The sequence below is a fragment of the Dipteris shenzhenensis genome, chromosome 20 (genome assembly GCF_047967505.1).
Source record: "Dipteris shenzhenensis isolate YYH24624 ecotype China chromosome 20, Dip_SZ_1.0, whole genome shotgun sequence".
Taxonomy (NCBI): domain Eukaryota; kingdom Viridiplantae; phylum Streptophyta; class Polypodiopsida; order Gleicheniales; family Dipteridaceae; genus Dipteris; species Dipteris shenzhenensis.
In genome coordinates, this window is record NC_141615.1 from 12,068,800 (window position 1) to 12,087,070 (window position 18,271).

The 18,271-nt window shown below is 48.3% G+C and overlaps 1 protein-coding gene across 2 annotated transcripts in view; it reads left to right on the plus strand.

Moving 5' to 3' along the window:
* Positions 1-18,271, plus strand: part of LOC147889290 (sulfatase and phosphatidylinositolglycan class N domain-containing protein) — a 148,214-nt gene that overhangs the window by 16,117 nt on the left and 113,826 nt on the right. For both annotated transcript variants that reach the window (XM_087391810.1, XM_087391809.1), the window contains exons 2-3: positions 1,229-1,420; positions 11,482-11,637. In XM_087391810.1, the coding sequence (XP_087247936.1) occupies positions 1,229-1,420; positions 11,482-11,637 (348 nt within the window). The remainder of the gene's footprint in view (positions 1-1,228; positions 1,421-11,481; positions 11,638-18,271) is intronic.

Below are 18,271 nucleotides of genomic sequence, written 5' to 3' on the forward strand. Positions count from 1 at the left end.
CTGGGAGTTCCAGTAGCAGTGAGGAGGAGGCTGATGAGGACATGGATTCGGTTGAGGAGGAAGATGCTGACATTGATGATGAGGCTTGACTTTTGATTTGTGACTTTGTCACTTATTATTGATAGACAGTGCTTTGAATTCCAGTCGTAGTTTGACCTTTTTACCTTCATGGTCCATCACCATGGAGGTCTTGGGAGGTTCATTGATGACTCTAGTTTTTATTATTATCAGTATTCAGTATGTGTGATCAATATGATCAAGATTCAATTATCAATATGTATGATCATTCAGTATGTATGTGTGAAGATGATCATTGAGTACTTTAATATGTATAATGTATGATCATTGATGACTAGCTTTTTGTATGATCAGGATTCAGTATGTATGGTGCTTATACTTGATATGTATGTTTTTTGTATCATGTCTGCACGATGGAGTCACTTACAATCTTTATTTGCACATTTTTGTATATGGCATGATGCATACCCTAGGTATGAATGCACATATTTTCACATTTCGAATGAATTCGAAACCCGTTTCAAACGTATGAAACCCGTTTGAAACCTCCCGTTTCAGAAACTCCTGGCAACTACTTAGTGGCTTATCATAAATTATCTTCGTTTATGACTTTCTTGTATTCTGTTATAATTTTTTTAATTATCAAGTGCTTTTTAAAGTTGCTAGCGAACTTACTGTCCCTATTTGACACCGTTGACTATGGAATTTGTAAAGAAAATGATCGACAACCTTTCATATTAAATCATATCCTTACAGAGCTCTTACTTGGAATATTTACAACAAAATTCATACTATACACTCCCACAGTACCACAAGAACAAGCAAAGGTTGAAGAAGACCTTGACTGTTAGTTACGTTGTACTATGGTTTTTGGCATGACATCCCGATTCCTTTGCATCTATGGCCAATGTCAAATTGAGCCAAGATAGGACACACTTTGCATAAGGTGGATTATGACTCATCTCCAATTACCTTCTCTCTCAAGTCTCTTTGGACACACACATGATGTTGCATCCATAAGTGTATAAAATACTTTATGTCCTTCTCCATTGCTTGCTATCTAGATCTTAGAAAAATCTGCGTCATCTTTATACTTGTCTTTTCTATAAGATCCGATTTTCATGTTCTGTTTGATTTTGGCTACCTCTGAAGAAGGTATGGTCTGCAGCATTTTAGGAGTTCATATTCTCACTATTTCAATTGGGTGCAGCTGATGGATTGCGAGCAGACAAATTTTTTGAGATGGATTCTAGTGGAAAATTTAGGGCGCCTTACTTAAGATCTATCATTCGAAATAAAGGACGTTGGGGTGTCTCTCATGCTCGGCCTCCCACAGAGTCTCGACCTGGACATGTTGCAATAATTGCTGGCTTTTATGAGGATCCAAGTGCAGTCACAAAGGGTGAGTTTCTTTTGTAGGCTTCATTCCCTTCACGAGCAATCTCAAACTAGTTGTGAGGATTAGGCAGTCTTCTTGATAGTAAGATGCATGTAGATGTTACTTTCTTGGACTGAAACAAAGGAATTATTTCTCTCTGACAGTATGATGATTTTCGTGGTACTCTTTCTAATAAGGTGATGTAAATAGAATCAGTGATATCCTTATGCGCTATCTTCAAAAGTGGTCTCGTTTTGGTGGCTTTCTTGTTAGGAAGCTCCGGATGGTAACTAGTGTGACCATACTTCTGATGCTGTTATGTGCCAGTGTCTTTGTCTGCAGCTGTTTTTAATGATATTTACTGAATGTGCTTTCAATCTTTAGATCCCTGCATCTCTTTTGCCAACTGCCTTTACATTCTAATCATGTATCTCTATCAAAGTTGATCTCAGGGTTTGATTACAAATGGCACTCATTGAAATTGTATCTTGAAGCTAGAACAAGGGAGCATTATTGGGATTTTTATGTGCTCTGTAAATAGGTGTTTGATTCACTGCGCCTTTGATGTTGTGGGTCATTCAGCCATTTGAACTCTTTTTTTTTTTTTTTGCCAAGAAGTAGTAAATTCTTTTAATGCTTGAAAAAACCATACACCAAGTCGATCCACGAACGAGCTACTGCTCCTCCCCGCTCCCTTGCTGCACCCTCTCCCTCAGCCCGTCCCTCCCTCTCTCCCTTGCCCTCAGCCCCTCCCTCTCCCTCAGCCACTCCCTCCCTTCTCCTCCTCCCCTTCAGCCCGCCCCCTTCCAGCCCGCTCCCTCTCCTCCCCCTCTCAGCCTGCTCCTCCGCCCCCTCCCTGCCTGCTCCCCCGCCCCCTCCCTGCCTCTCCGCCCCCTCCCTGCCTCTCAGCCCGGCCCCTCCTCTCCCTCTCCTCCCCCTTCCCTTCACCCCCCGCTCCCTCTCCTCCCCCTCTCAGCCTGCTCCTCCGCCCCCTCCCTGCCTGCTTCTCCGCCCCCTCCCTGCCTCTCAGCCCGCCCCTTCCTCTCCCTCTCCTCTCCCTCTCAGCCTGCACCACCCCCTCCCTGCCCCTCCCTCTCCTTCCTCTCCCTCTCCTCTCCCTCTCAGCCCGCCCCCTCCCTGCCCCTCAGCCCGCCCCCTTCCTGCCTCTCCTTCCTCTCCCTTTCCTCTCCCTAGCCTGCCCCCTCCCTCCCTCTCAGCCTGCCCCCTCCCCTTCAGCCTCTCCCCTTTACCCCTCCCCTCCTCGCCCCTTCCCCCCGCTCCTCCTCACCTCCTTTCCCTTTTCTCTACCCCCCTATCTCCCGCAGCTTTTTTTGGAGCGGTAGGAGCCTCCAAATTGTTAGAGTCGGCCTCCTCACCTCGATTGGTGATGGATACTCCGTCAACCAATCCTACTCCACCTCCACCAGCCGCGAAAACTATTACCTTTTCTAAAGATGAGTTGCAGTAGCTCAAGAAGGATGTAGAGCTTGAATGCTCTACCATGTTGCTAGCACGCATCTTGGGGTCACACCCCTCCAGATCCCAAGCCAGAGACTTGATGCTTGCGGCTCTCCCCCAGACCTCACTCCACGATTGTTAGATGTTCGTCTTTTGGGACGAGGTTTTTTCCAGGTTGTTTTTGACACTCTAGAGGCTGCGAGCACTGTGCTCAAGGCTGAGTTTTTACACCTGGGACACAGGAAGATCTTCTTTGAAGCCTTTCATATTGGTTTCGACCCAGTGGAGGCAGATAAGGAAATCTTTTCGCTCTTCATCAGATTCCCCGGGCTTCCCCAGGTTTACCATCGACTTCTTTCTGTTATTGGGGAGCATTTTGGCGCAGCTGCTGAGATCCCACCCCTCCCTGGGTTGCCACTGACTGCAGCAGAGGCAACCAAGGCTGATGGGGTACCTAGAGTTAGGGTCCTCTGTAAGGATCCTAACCTCAAGATGGATCATGTTATGATCCAGCGCCCAGATGGTTCCTTTTTTCGCCAGAGAGTAGAGATTTCAGGCAGACAGGACTAGTGCATGATATGCAGGACCATTGGACACTTTGCCAGGGATTGCCCCAGGAAGAAGAAAAGGCCCAAGAAGCCCTCTGGTACAGCTACCGTCCCATGGCCTCGATAGGGGGGACAGGGGGGTGGTATAGGTCCAACACTTGCTCCTCGGCCTCGACAGAGGGGTGGTACAGGTCCAGCACCTGCTCCTCGACCTTCGCATGGCGGTCCTCCTCAGGATGGTGGTGATACAGGTCCAACACCTGCTCCTCGGCCTCGACAGGGGGTGGTACAGGTCCATCACCTGCTCCTCGATCCCCACCTACCTCAGGGGCACGCGACGCTCTCCAGTGGGTTCCCGCACGTGTGCAGATCCCTCCTTCAGTTCACGAGGGTACATTAGTGGACTCTGCTTCACCTCGAGCTGTCCCTCCAGTCTCACCTTGCACAGTCCGAGACACTGAAGCTTCGACCTCCTCCTCGGTTGCAGCTTCTTCCCTAGATCCAGCGGTGCCAGACGCTCTTCTTGAGGCAGTAGAGGTCTCCGCGGTTGGGCAGACACAGGATAGAGAGCAGTACTTACTTCCTCCCTTGGATAGGGGGAAGGAGATGGTTTACACTATTGATCCTCTTCCCTGAGAAGGGATCCTTCGCACTCCGGTGTCTGGCTTGCTTCACAGGAACTCGTTTTCAGCCCTGGCAGATGGTTCAGATTTCCCAGAGGAGAAGTTTGTGCCCGCTACTTTTGGGGAGCCAGTGATTACCGTGCTCCCAAATGGCGCGCAATGTGAAGATGATATCTTGCTTGATGGCTACTAGAGTAGCCGTCGGAGGGATCGACTAGCCCCCCATCACCCTACTACATTTGGCCACCCATACGTTCTAGGCAGTGATGCTAGAGACAATCTTCCAAACACTATCCTCCGGGAGAGCTGGTGGGCTGAACTGCGTCATGGATCTCAATCCGGGAAACCTGCTGTCCATGTATCCTATAAGCCGGTGTGACATGGTCGATTGCAAAGGCGTGGCCTCCCTCCATGAGCCAGGCCACCATCCCCCACGTGAAATCCTTGTTCATCCTCTGCATGCTAGCAACAATCGTAAGGGCCGCCAACCCAATCCGTTGTGCAGCGAGGCAGCCCCAAAGACAGTGTGGGATGGTCTCCCAAAACTCCATCCCCACAACCAGTGCATCTGCCATCAATCTGCATATGCTCTAACTAGGGGCCGATGGGCAGACCCCCATGCGCCAACAACCAGAAGAAGTAAGAGATCTTCCGCAACACAAACTCGTCTAGAGGCGGGGCGAAAATCGGCCTATGACCTCTCGTAGGACATCTTGCTCTAGTGGCGCTCCCTCGAAGGGGACCATGCTACTGCCTCCAACTGTAGACGACGCCTGATGCACGTGTATACGAGAAGGAGACCTCCTCTATCCGATCCGAGTGCCCTATGCGGGCAGGCCAAAACCACTCCCCTAGGTCTCGCTGAAGGTCGCAAGGGTTTGCCCTCCCAAATCCAAAGGCGCCAATCCGCTCCCTCTGGGGTTGATAAGATGATGGAGGGATCGATGTACCAAGTCCTGCCCAAGCGACCCACAATCCTGACCCTCTACCACTTTAGGTCCTCTAGGTCCACCTATGTCTCCTCCTCCAACTCCGACTCGTCTTGCAATGAGCCTCTTGGTCCCACCCGATAGAAACGAGACTGGGGGGAACCAAGAGACTCCCGAAAAAAGTAGATCCGGAGTGGTACCCCTGTCCGCGAGAACTATCTTGTTGACCAGCAATGGGGGGTCCAGGGGCTATGTAGTCCCTCCCACCATGAGTCCGGGATCGCTCCCTCAATCTCCTGCATCGTGATACCTGCTCCTCGGAGGTAGGAGAGGGCCTGTCTGCGGTCCTCTATCTCTCTAGGAAGTTGTCTCCATGTCCCAAAGGATTTGGCTGGTCCCTTGTCCCATTGTGTCCATCTGATATGAGTTCGCTTCCCCAACATGTGCCTCTCTAGTCTCTGACATCTGGGTGCCATATGAGAGGCTGCCTCTCAAACTCCTCTTTGCAAGACGGTCTAGCCCGTATGAGTCCTGCTGCCAATCTTTGCCACATTCTGTAGAGACTCCGCATCAACGGAGACCCCCTTTCTGTCAACGGAGCCTCGGAGAAGATCCACCTGTAGGACTGCTGCTATTGCCCCCTAGTGCAAGGTGTGTTCCCAAGAAGCCTCGGCTGGAGTAGGAGTTTCCAAGGTTCCACACCCGAAGTAAGGCCTCTCACAACCAGCTTGCCCAAGAGGGCTCTGCTCTGCATCTTTGGGTCAGTAATGCCAAGTCCCCCCTGGGTCTGTGTGGCAAGATCACTGTTTGCCAAGCCACCTTGGCTCTAGTGTTGTGTGTGCCATCCGATCCCGACTAGAGGAAATACTAGGCGCCGTAGCTGCTCCATGCAGCCCCGATGAAAACACCAACACGAGGCGATGTACCAGGCTGTGGCTAAGAGTACGTGGTTCACCACTAGTGCACGATCCGCAAGCGAGAGTTTGGCAGAGCTCCAATATAAGAGCAGCTTGACACTCTCTAGGACCGGGCTGAACTGCTACTCTGCCGAAATGTCAATGCCTACCTGGTAGCCCAGGTAACGCGCCGTCCCTGCTCTCGGGATCGAACAAAAGCTAAAATCAGTTGCCCAATCTCGAACCTCCGCAGTGTCCTCCGAGCCTATGAAGAAACCAACGGATTTAGTCCAATTTACGCGAGCTCCGGAAGTCTCAGAATAAATGGCTAAGGCCCCTTTGACCCTCTCGAGGATGGCCGCAGAGCCATCCACATATAGCGCTGTGCCATCTGTGAACTCGGAGTCAAGGAGCTCCTCCTCCTGTTTGATCGGAAGTCGTAATACCAAGAGTGTGGGAGCACAGGAAGTAACCTAAGGCCTCTGCCACAAAAAGGAAAAGATAAGGGGCCAGCAGGCAGCCCTAGCTCATTGAGCGGGAGAGAGAGATTGTGTGGCCCCCAATAATCATCTGGTTGGAGCTACCCGCATAGAGAGCTGATACCCCTCTAATCCATCTCTTAGAGAAACCAAGCCTCTGTGTGGTCCCCTCCAAGAAGGACCACTCCACTTTGTCATATGCCTTCTTGAAATCGAGAAGAACGACGAGCGGTTCCTCCTCCTCCGTGGCCCAGTCCACTGCCTCCCAGAACATGAAGATGTTATCCAGGATGCCACGCTCCTGGACAAAACCGGTTTGCGTCTCATGAATGATATCTGGGAGGTGGGGTCTCAGACGTAGACTTAAGACCTTAGCCAAGATCTTGTAAGTGGTGTCCAGAAGGGTAATCGACCTCCATTGCCGAATGTTTGACTTGTCAGCCCCCTTCGGAAGTAGGCATATCCAACCTCTGCTCAAGGAGCGTGGGAGTCATCTTTAGTCAAAGATCTCCTAGCAGGTTAGTCTGAAAGGGGTGGAGATATGTTCCCAGCATCGAAAAAAGGTCAGGGTTAGGCCATCCTCGCTAGGGCACTTTTGGGCTGGAAGGGCCTCCCACAACTCCTTGTCCGTGAAAGGAGCCTCTAACCGTCTAGTAAGGCCGTGCGAAACTACTGAGGGGACCTGCTTCCAAACCGCCTCTCTAGCCAGAATGGTGGTGGGCGATACCTCCTCTAACTGAAAAAGTTGGCTGTAGAAGGCTGTAGTTAGCTCAAGGATCTCCTACGGGTCCGTACTCATGTGTCCCTGTGGGTCTCAAAGTCGCTGAAGTTGGGCTCCTGCGGACCGTGGTCCGGTGGTTTGAAAGAACTGTCGGGTCATCCTATCTCCCTACTGGACCCACCTGGCCCGGGAAGAATGGTATGAGAACTCTGCTCTGCGAACCTCCAAATCCCAAGCGTGCACACTCCAGACGATCCCTAAGCCACTGGGATCCTGGATCCTACCTTGAGTCTCTCGATAGATGCAAGGTCTCTGTGAAGGGCTCTCTTCCGCTCGTGAAGAGCCCTCTCCGTCGAGGGCCTGACTTTGGAGCTCCCGACTGCTCCGCTGAATCCTCTTTGCCACCCAAGCCGCCTAAGCCTCCTCGGGTCTACTCTCGGGCTTTCTCCAGAGATCTTCTATCAACTGGTGAACGTTCGCATCTTGGAAGAGAACATCTGAAATACGAACCCTTTTTTTGGGGAGTCCTCGACGGGGCTGCTCTAAGTGCAGTACTGTTGGAGAATTGTCGGACATAGTGGTGCCTGCTGAAATGCCAGTGGAGCCACCGCGTAGTGAAGCCCTATCCCCGATATAGAATCTATCCAGACGCTCCAGTAGTCAATCCTGACTTCGTTGGCCGAAGGAGAAGCGCAAGCTGCTTGGGGTCCTAGAAAACTCAGGCTCTCGCTAGGGGTCCTTGCCAAGGACCGCAAAGATGAACTGCTCCCAAGTACTCCTCTCCCTTGCTGACATCTCTGCAAAAGAAGCTCCTCCCTGCTTATCCTCTAGGAACTCAAGATTATTGAAGTCCCCTCCAACAATCCATGAGTCCACCTCTGGGAGGCAATCCGTGAGCTATCGCCAGAAAGCCGGGTGGTGCTGTCTGCAAGCGGGTGCGTATACGCTCAAGACACCAATCTGAGTCTCTCCTACCTGAAGGCCCATCCACACTGCGTGGCCTGGAATGAGCTCACCCTGCGCAAAAATGTCTGGGGCTACCGCCTGGGATTGTGAGATGCAGACCCCTTTGCTCTTGCCCACTGGCCCCTCCCAAGGAGAAGATGGTGACGGCGTGTGGTGTCTGCTGCGGAAAACATGTGCTCCTGAATCAAGAGAAAGTTCACTGGTCCACCTACTAGAGCCTGCTACAGTGCTTGACGAAGAATCAGGTACTGCGGCTGATTGCGTGCCGAGTCATGAAGGCCATGCACATTCTAGCTAACTACGGTCAAACTCATGGGGAAGGGGCGACAGTGAACAAGGTTCGCATGTGCGTGGAAGCATGCTCTAAGAAACCTGACTTCAGTGACTTCGCTGGAGGTTTGGAGGGAGAGTGATCTGTGTCCCTGCGCCGACGGACTAGAGTTGCTCTTGCTCAATTCCTACCCTGCGTGCCCAATACTGCATGAAGGAGACATGTACACCGAAGAGGTCGGCGCACTATTGAAGGGTTCAGAAGTGAGGCTGTGAGAGAACCGTTTCTGTTGGCAGGCAGATCACGGCTACAACTAGGCCTGACCTTGGCTTCGTTGGAGAGAAGCCAAACTGGAAGTACAAAGAACCTCCGTGAGCGAGCCAAAGGTCCATGCCCTGAGGTCCCATCCACTCATCCATCATCTGGTATATCTGGTGCTCCACCATTGCGTCGAAGAGATCTGGTGTCCACTTCTCCACCCCTGTGGAGGCTCTGTCACCATTGTCGCCTCCGACTCTGTTGGGTACTCCAAAACTGTGCCAAACGCTCGTCCAATGGAAGAAAGAATGGACCTGTATTCTCGCGGAAGTCCCGGGAAGTAGAGTGTCACTGGGAAGCGAGGAACATGGTGAGTCGAGTCCATGTCCTCCACCGTGAAGCCATGATACCAAGGGATGAGGTAAACTAGGTGGGGTCCCAGGAGGATAGGGCTACGCTCCACGAGAGTCAGAGCGGTATCCGAGGAGCCTAGGTGGAGGAGGAAAACACCGCGTCCATAGATAGTGACCTCTTGAATGTGGTCACCATCTAGTGCCAGGTTGGAGTGGATCCAATCCCGAATCTGCCTCCTTGAGGGAGTGAGGCCTACTATCCTGCCCATAACAGCCCTGTCTTGTAAGAGGTTCACTGTGTGCTGTACCTGTTGCTTATCCGCTGGTGACAGAAGAACTTTGACAGCTGGGGGAGTCGAGGGTGCTGCCATAGAGCTCCTCTCTCCAGACCAAAGGTTACCACCAAGGTCCTAGTCACTAGCTTTAAGCAATAACTGCACCACTTGCAAAAGGCGCGAAAAGGAGGAGGAGAAGAAAGAAGCAAAAGGTGCCCGTCATAGGAAGGCCCCCCCAGAAACCGGCCGAACCACAATGAAATGAAGTGTCTATGAATCATCGAAAGAAGTGATGTAATATCCGTGGAAGGAAAATACTGAAGTGAAGGCGCAGCCCTAGAGTACTTCCAAAGTTTGCCTGCCCTTGAGGAGAGCTAGTAGACCACAAAAGGAGGTGGCTAGGTCGGCTGATCTGTCACTACCAGCCCAAAGATCAAGGGCTGTCTGAGTGAAGATGATTTGACGCCCACTGAGCCGCCTATACACCTTTCTTAAGGTAGGATATTCGAGATAAGGCTGCCAACTCCCTGGGAGTGCCAAAAACGAGGAGAGAAGGGGTCGCCTAATCGTGCCCCTCACCTTGCTGCCGCTGCCCCGTACGGTGGGCTAGGCATGTAGTTATGCACTTGGAGCAAGGTCTGGTTGCGGGCGTCGGGCTGGAGAAGGGCTGGCGTCAATGGCGGGCTAGATAGACACAATGGGCCAGGCCAATACTGCCAGTGGCTGGCTGCTGGCCCTTCGAATGAATACCAAGGAGGCGCCAACACCTCGCAACAGCTATGCCTAGCTAGAGACCCTGCAGGTGGCTAGGAGCTGCCATGCAGCTCAGAAGAGGCACCAAACAAAAGGAGGAGGGTCGCAAAACAGCGTGCCCTTGCCGTACTGTCGCGTGGACTGCGTCACACCTACTTGGTGAGCTGGAGGTCTGGGAGCGGAGGAGAAGATCAAAGGAGGAGGGAGAGAGGAAAGGGGGGGGAGTCGAGGGTGCAGCTCGTAGGTAGAAGAAGGATCTCGAATCAAGAACCCTCGAATGAAACCAGCCATTTGAACTCTTCCGCAAGTCCATATTGCAGAATCATTGATTTTGATAGTCGTTTGTTTGGTGGTGCCTGACTCTTAAAAAAAGAGGCTTACATTGGAGACATTTTTCTTGTGTTCTGTAAATAGGTGTTTGATTTCACTATGCCTTTGATGTTGTGGGGCATTCAGCCATTTGAACTCTTCCCCGAGCCTTTGATGTCCATATTGCAGAATCACTGATTTTGCTAGTCATGTATTTGGTGGTGCCCGACTCAAAAAAAGAGAGGCTTGCATCAGGTACATTTTTCTTGATTTGGTTGAGCAGTGACAAAAAACGATTCCTGTATTCCCTATCATACCATCTTTCTGGACTGTCCTACCTGCCTTTTCTTTCTTTGGTTGTACTCTACCTGCCTTTTCTTTCTATCTTAAGTGGTGCGTTGCCCTATCAGCTAGATTTAGATGCTCGTCTGTGAGAGACTAAAATGAAATTATTTAGTCTTCACAAGCAGTTGTAGCTTGAATGAAGAGATTTTGGACTACCTTTTGATCAGCCTTCTCCTTTAGTGCTAGCCTTTGTCATGGCTGAGTCTGCCGTTCACCTCCGGAGTGCCGAAAGGAACTCAGTACGAAGACTTTGTATAAATGGATGGTCAAGTATGTGTGGGTGTGTGGATTTGTTTGTGTGAGAGCATATGTTTATACTATGGTCTAGACCCACTGTTGGGTGTTGATGATGTCAGTGGGGATGTCATAATAGCTAGTCTCTGCTATGCGTGATGGAGTTTATGGTTTTCAACCTTATGAGTGACTATCATGAGATTGAAACTGCACTATATTGTGTTTTTAGAGGATGAGTTTGGGAATGTTCTTGGACTCATCTAGGTATATAGGTATATGTACTCTACGCATGCATGTGCTTGTGTGCCCTCTCTCTTTCTTTGCCCTTTTGGTTTCCTATATTTGATTTAAAAACTGTTGTCACTTTGTAAGTTTAGGTTTAATCTTGTCTATGGAGGTTGGTGTGTGTGCGCACGTGTGAGTGTGCATGTGCCTGTGTGTGCATGTGCGTTTATGTTGGGGGGAGGGAGGTCCAAGTATAAAATGTTTTTGGAACTTTAGAGATTAATTGGAAAGTGATGGGTGTGTGCATATGCCAGCATGCTTGCACGTGTGTGTGTGTGTTGGGGGGGGGGGGGGCATGTGTTGAAGTATGGAATATGTTTTTGAGAACTGAAATTTTGATTGGAACTAATGGGACTAACAGGTTAACAACAATGTCACACAGGTTGGAAAGCAAATCCCGTGGAGTTTGACTCACTTTTCAACAGAAGCAGACACACATTTGCTTTTGGTAGCCCTGATATAGTACCGATGTTTTGTGGGGCTTTGTCGAATAGCCACTGGAAAGCTTACCCTCATGAATACGAAGATTTTGCAACAGGTTGGGGCAACTATATCTGTACAATTAATATAATAAATTGAAATATAGTTAAGATTGCACTTGTCTGCATTGAAGGCTTGTAAATGGATGCTAAGATACATACATGGCTATATGCATGAATATGCACAGATTCAGCAAATTTGTATACGCTTGTTCATAATTCACAACACATACATACACCTGCGCAGGCTTGCTCACAAAAGTGTATATGTTGCAGGCCCTTTGACACAATTGCACTCCTATCAATGCACTCATATACTCTTGATTGTGCACCCAGACATAGCAAATTTATGCACAAGAAATGCTATGTACACAACAAATTTATGCACGAGTAATGCTAGGTACATGCTCATACCCATGAATGCAGCAATACATGTGTGCTACGGGTATAGGAAGTGCTATATCTCACCGAGATGGAGGACCACCTCTGACTCTTCTGAAATAAGGCAATGGGGATCAAGTTCATGACCCATGTATAGCTCAGTAGACTCTGCTGAAAAGGGTGCAACTTGTTACAAAAATCTGAAAATGAACTGTCCAATAAGTGCTGCTATGCCATCGGCTCATAAGTTAGTTCATGTTTGAGTATTGTGAAAGTGAGAGATGAAATAAAACCATTCAAGAGGTTCGATGAAGAAAATTTCACCTCGCAAAATGAAGTCCAAGTTGTAGCTGTCTGCTGATGTAGTGATATGTGTTTCTTTTCGTCGTCGTGGAGTGCCCTGAGAGCCAGACCTTAAAAGCACTAGCTTTGTTTGTTGGCGATGGCTTAAGATGAACTAATGTTGTTTGACAACTTGGATTTAGATAATCTGTGAAGATAGATGATACTTTTAAAATACAGCCAGTGGCCTGTAACCAGCCTTTGATTGTCAAAGGACAGTAGATCTTACTATACTTGCTCACAACACCAAAATACAACCATCATATTCCATTGCCATTGCCATTGCCATTGCCAAATGCAATACTGAAAGCATACAATTCCACAGCATAGCATCACTGAATCACAGAAACAAGGGAGGCTAGAATGCCCCTACTCAATAAGCATACACAGTGACACCTGTTGACCCCAACACTTGGCGCCCCTTGCGGTATTTCTTTATTTACTGGTTAGTTCAATTACAAGGGACGCCCTCCCTGAACTCACCCGCAGGTGCAACCCAGTACAATGCCAACCAATGGCTGTGCAAGTGATCAACACCCAGTGCTATCCACTTGGTTCCCTTCAGTAGCAAAGCATACCACAAACGGAATGATCCAACATCATACCAAGCAATGCATCCTCTCAAATCAAGGCCATCACTGAGTCCAAGGCTTGCCACTGCTCCCCCAGAAAGAGAGTAATGTAACCAGTGTCCCAATCCTCTCTCGGCCTAATGGCAGGGCAACCAACCTTCCAAAGCTCAGCAAAAACAGTAGATGCACACACCAGGAGAAGAAGATAAGAGTTCGGTCAGCAAATGGAGCCTGTTTCCAGCTCGAAACAGCCCTAGAAGATGGTCGACCATCAGTTAACAGGTTCTGGCAGGAGGAGGCTGTCCCTGACTGCCTTCCAGCACTAGAATGAATCACAAGAATAGTCGACCGGAAATCAGCAACCAACCAGCCATAAAGTGGCCCACCCAACTGAGGATTTCAGCCAATAGCAACCTCCGATTTCAGTGTGCACAGCACCAGACAAGAGCCAGGAGATAGGCGACCAGGATTATGGCTTCAAACAGTGAAAAAGCAGCAATATGTCTCGAAGAATATCGAGAAAACCATAAGAAAAGGCTCAGATTGAAGTCGCCTAGGCCCAGGGAGCATGTGCCAGCAACAGGAAACATTAGCATGAGAAGATCTGTCACGGAGAAATCAGCAAAAATGTCTTCAGCCAGCAACAGGGAGCTCCACAAATCCACACGCCCTCAAGAAGAGATTGCTTGGCAGGGATGAAGACCCAGAACAGTAGGATAGGGTTCTAGGATCTTCTAGGTGCTTCCAGATGAGACACACAGGTGCCACAAGTCAGACAGACAGCTCAAATACACACACACAGAGGACACATGGCAAAGTGGACGTGGGAATTTAACGGCTCTAGGGGGTCACTTTTTAGAACATGACTCTAGTGAATGGAACCAAGCTAATAGCACTAGGAATTGCACTTGTTGCACATTTAATCATAGGTACCCTTTGGACATTAATTAATGCCCCTAGCTTGGCACCCCTAGGCCAAATTTAGTGGCGGTTAGTTTAATCACGTCGCCATCACGTCCCCGTGAGATACCCCCCTCTTGAAACATCAAACTATCATGTTTGCTGTCCCAAAATTACAGGAAATATACAAGGGTATCAGAATAGCCATAAACAGCCCATAATCCATACTACAACATCACATGAAGTACAATATACAATGTACAGACGGCAGGACTGCAGATCCATCCATATGGCAGTGCATCAACTGTCTGGAGTGTCATGACCACTCATCATAGAAGTCTCACGGTAGAAACAGTGTCAACATCAGTGCCTTGGGTGGAACTGCAGTGTCACCAAGTGACCTCTAGATATCTTGTGAGCTTGTCTACACTGTGAGAGCGGAGGTGCTACCCCACCCCTTGAGCATCCGGTAATGCTCCAGACCTGTGCTTTGCTGAACCGGGATGAGGTGCTACTGCAGTAGGCTCGAGACCAAATGCCTCAAGGCAGAGCTGCAAAACCTGTGGTGAATCTGCCAATTAATTCTCCTCCAACCAGATCGCATTGTTTGCAAGAGAATTCTTGCACTTCACTCGATAGCGTCTGGAAACTCTACCGTTGATCTTCCGATCCTTATGTGCCACAATTTGCTCAGGAATCAAGACTTTATCTTGCTCATCAACTTCTGGTTGGTCTTCAATTGGCATATCCTATGGCACCTCCATGAAAAGGCTTCAACAAGCTAACATGGAAAGCATTGTGAATGGTCCACTTCTCAGGTAACTTCAACCTGTAAGCTACCTCATTGATCTTCTCAAGAACTTGAAAGGGCCTGTAGTACGTCATATTCAGCTTGGAATACAGTCAACCCATGTAGTGGGTGTCTGCCTCTGAAGAAGAAGGTTAGACCACTACTGCATCGCATTACCTTTGAGGAATGTGGCTGCCTTCCTGATTTTTGAGGACTATGTGAAATAGCCTCTAGCATATGCCAGGTCAAACTGCTGCAAAAAGATGAAAGCCTTCATCCTATCTGCATGTCCATTGAAGGTCTCAAATTTCACTGCCGCCCCTCCCTCCTTGTAATCCTTCATCTTAAGCCTGGGTTCCAGACGATCATAACCAGGGGGCTGCAAATAAGGAGGCTGCTGTCCTTGGGGTCCTTCTGGAGCTTGTATAACACTCCCCACAGCAAGATTTGTTGGCACAAGCGGTACTGCTTGATTGTGAGACACCATGGGACTGCCTCCCTACATTCCAAGCTGTATCCCCACATTAGCATACATACGATTTGGGGCTGGCTGTGTGGTCATGGCTTGGAATATAGATCCTCCACCAAAGTGGGATGGCTGAACCACATGCTGTGGTTGGGCTTGCTGCCCTTGCTGCATATTTTGAGCATTGCTGCCATGCTCATTCCCATTTGGTCCTTGCCTCTGTGGCATTGCAAGTGGCTGTACCACAGGTGTCTGTGGCTCTGGTAGTGGCTGGAGCATGCAATTTTTAAACATGAGAAAGAGGCACGTGGTTTTCAATGATAATGACAAGGTATACTACAATATCAAAGGACCTAAAAAGCGTGCCCATGTGCCAGGCTCTATCACTTCAAATGTGGATGATTTCAATGTACTCAATTATAAAGTGACATCTTATCTGGAGTGGATGAGTTCATTGGTTCCGAGAAACAAAATGATTTTAGAAGCGGAGCCTTATCTGGGGTGGATGAATTCTTGCACAGTGAGAAGGGCAAAGATTTCAATAGCGATATCTTGTCAAGTGTGGATGAGTTCATGCAGCCCTGGCATTTGGCTGTACGCTTGGGTCTACACCCAATGCAAGTGTACTAGCAGGGTTATGTACTTGTGCAGCTGGCTGCCCCAAAAGTGGTAGTACTTGGCTTCCCTGAGGAGCATGCTGCCCAATACATCAGCCTATGTATTCTGCCCTTCATGGGCTGCATCTTGCACTCTTGTTGGAGGGTGCGCTCCCCTTGACTGCTGCTCTAGCTCAGACTCTGAGTCTGCATCATAACCTTGTCTTATATGCTCCATATTAAAGGCAATGGATGGTTGCACCAAGACAAATAAGCAGATACTTTCTCTGCCCAAGAGGGACTCCTCTGGATGATTTGATGAGGGTCTTGGCAATGGAACCACTGTAAATGTCACGGGGGTGTGAAATAATGTACTACAAGATTGTGACAACTTTGGTTTTAAAAGTCCAAGCGTGGGCTTAATAATGTGTAACTTAACGCGGCCATGGTGCCTAACACATAAGCGTAATTAATCCCTAGGCCCAAAGGCATTCCAAGGAATTAAAAGAGTGGTGGTTGGAAAATGATGACGTGGCATATTTAATGGGCCCCCTAGAGGGCCATGTACCTTTCGTGGCCCCCCTAGAGTTCCAGGTGGCTCTAGTGCCTTCTGCATGCTCCTTTGCCATTCTTGGACCTTCCTGGGCCTTCTAAACTTCACATGTGTGGTTTTCTCTCTGATCTTCTCCCTTTGTTGAGATTTTGGATTGGGTTTTCAGCGTCCTTCAGCTGAATTCTGTTTTTCTTCATAACTCCTCACTGTTGGAATAACTGAAAGGAAAGCAAAGAGTGGACACAAACTCAGAATACTTGCATTACTTGGTTGTAGAATGAAGAAGAGTGAGGTCCTTAAGTAGGCACCTCATACATGCTCACTGACATCACTGATGACTTCAGAGCTCCACAATCATCTCCTCAATCTGCTCCTAGATTCTCTCAATCATCCTATGTGGCTTTTCCACCACCTAACTGTGCTTGTGGGCACCTAACTGTGCCTCTAGCACTCACACATAGAAACATAAGGTGTGCTTGAGGCATACACCTTGAGATATCCCAACAAACCCCCCCTCAAGGAAATGCCTCGGGCTATGTCAAGGATACATCTAGTTTCATAGTTTCTCATGCCATCTCATGGTGGTCAAGGATAAATCTATGGCTAGGTTCTCATGCTAGCAAGGGTTCCCTTGGGTGTAAGGTAAACAGAAAGGGATACAAACAGACCTTCCAATGGTTATCTCCCCTACATGTACATGCACACAATGTCTGTAGGAGGTACCATGGAACAAAACATACACATGGCCTACATCATAAGGTGACCAGAGGTGTTTACAAAACACACAAAACACAATAGTTTATTTTCATTATTTTGGAGGACTATCCAGGCTGAGTACCTTGACATAAAAAGAGAGATCTGGAGCATACATAGAGATGATTTAAAATGCATAATCTTCATGGGATGCCTCATCTTGTGGAGGCAAAATATCCATGTCAAGGCAAGGTCTTACCACATGGGCAGTGTCTAGTGCCTTATAAGATGGTACTATGATAGAACAAGTGGATCTGAAAGTCATAACCTTCAAGAGAACAATTATCTTGTCATCTCCATAGTTGTGTAGAGAAGCATATCTGACCTTCATCTTTTTCTTATACTTGGAGTTAAATAAAAGTGCCATGAGAGTGTAGATCTCTGTATTTGCTTCCTTTTTGGCAACCATTGTTTTGGCAATCTTCAACAAGGAAGTCAGATTGGCATTTTCATCCTTTGTAGCATAACAAGACATTGCTTTATGTTTTGGCTTTTCACATATTTGGCATAAGCAAGCCATGAGAGGCTCTAACCCAAGTATTGGGTAGTGTCTTCTCTCTTACAGGTAAAAAGAACTGAAATACTTCCAAAGTATAGCCACTTGATGTAGCAAATAGTAGTGACTAGTTTTCAAACAATGATGCTACTTTTGCATGCTTCATAGGAGTGAATGAAATAAACACTTTCCAATCACGTCTAGCAAGTCAAAACAAAGCTGAAGCAACACTTATAGTGAAGTTATTAAAAACTTCAAAAGACCAGAAATGCTAGAGTAGCATTTTATGTAGCATCATTTTCAAAAGTATGTCAAAACTGTCAAAACTAGAGAGCTGAACTTGGAGGGCTCATATCACACTCTTCAAAGCAAAAGAAAGAGGGCTTTCTGAGGCAAAAGAAAGCTGGTATACCACAGTAGATCCTCTGGGAAGAAGAGGCGAAAATATGCGTCAGGTCGCCTTCACCTTCATGAACAAAGTCGACTGGTTTTTCTCTGTTTTCTCCTTCAATATGCAGCCATTGCTGCTCAGATTTCAGCACAAGGTAGCTCTAGGTATGGAGAAGCTTGCCCTGGAAGGAATTAAGAAAAGACAGAGCAGGTGCAGAGAACTTGCAGTAGAGGATTTCGACGACTTTTCTGTAATGGCGACGAGCAGCGCGCGAATTTTGTCGATTCCTTCCAGCCCAAAGTTCGCCCCAACCAGAGGGATCTCCAGCAGAAAGGGCGTGGGAAATGGTTGAGGATTGAAGGAGAACAAGCTCAACCAAAATTTTGGGAGAAGAGGGAGAGATGGTGAAGAAGAAGAAGAAGAAGAAGATGATGATGTGGCAGAAATGGGCTC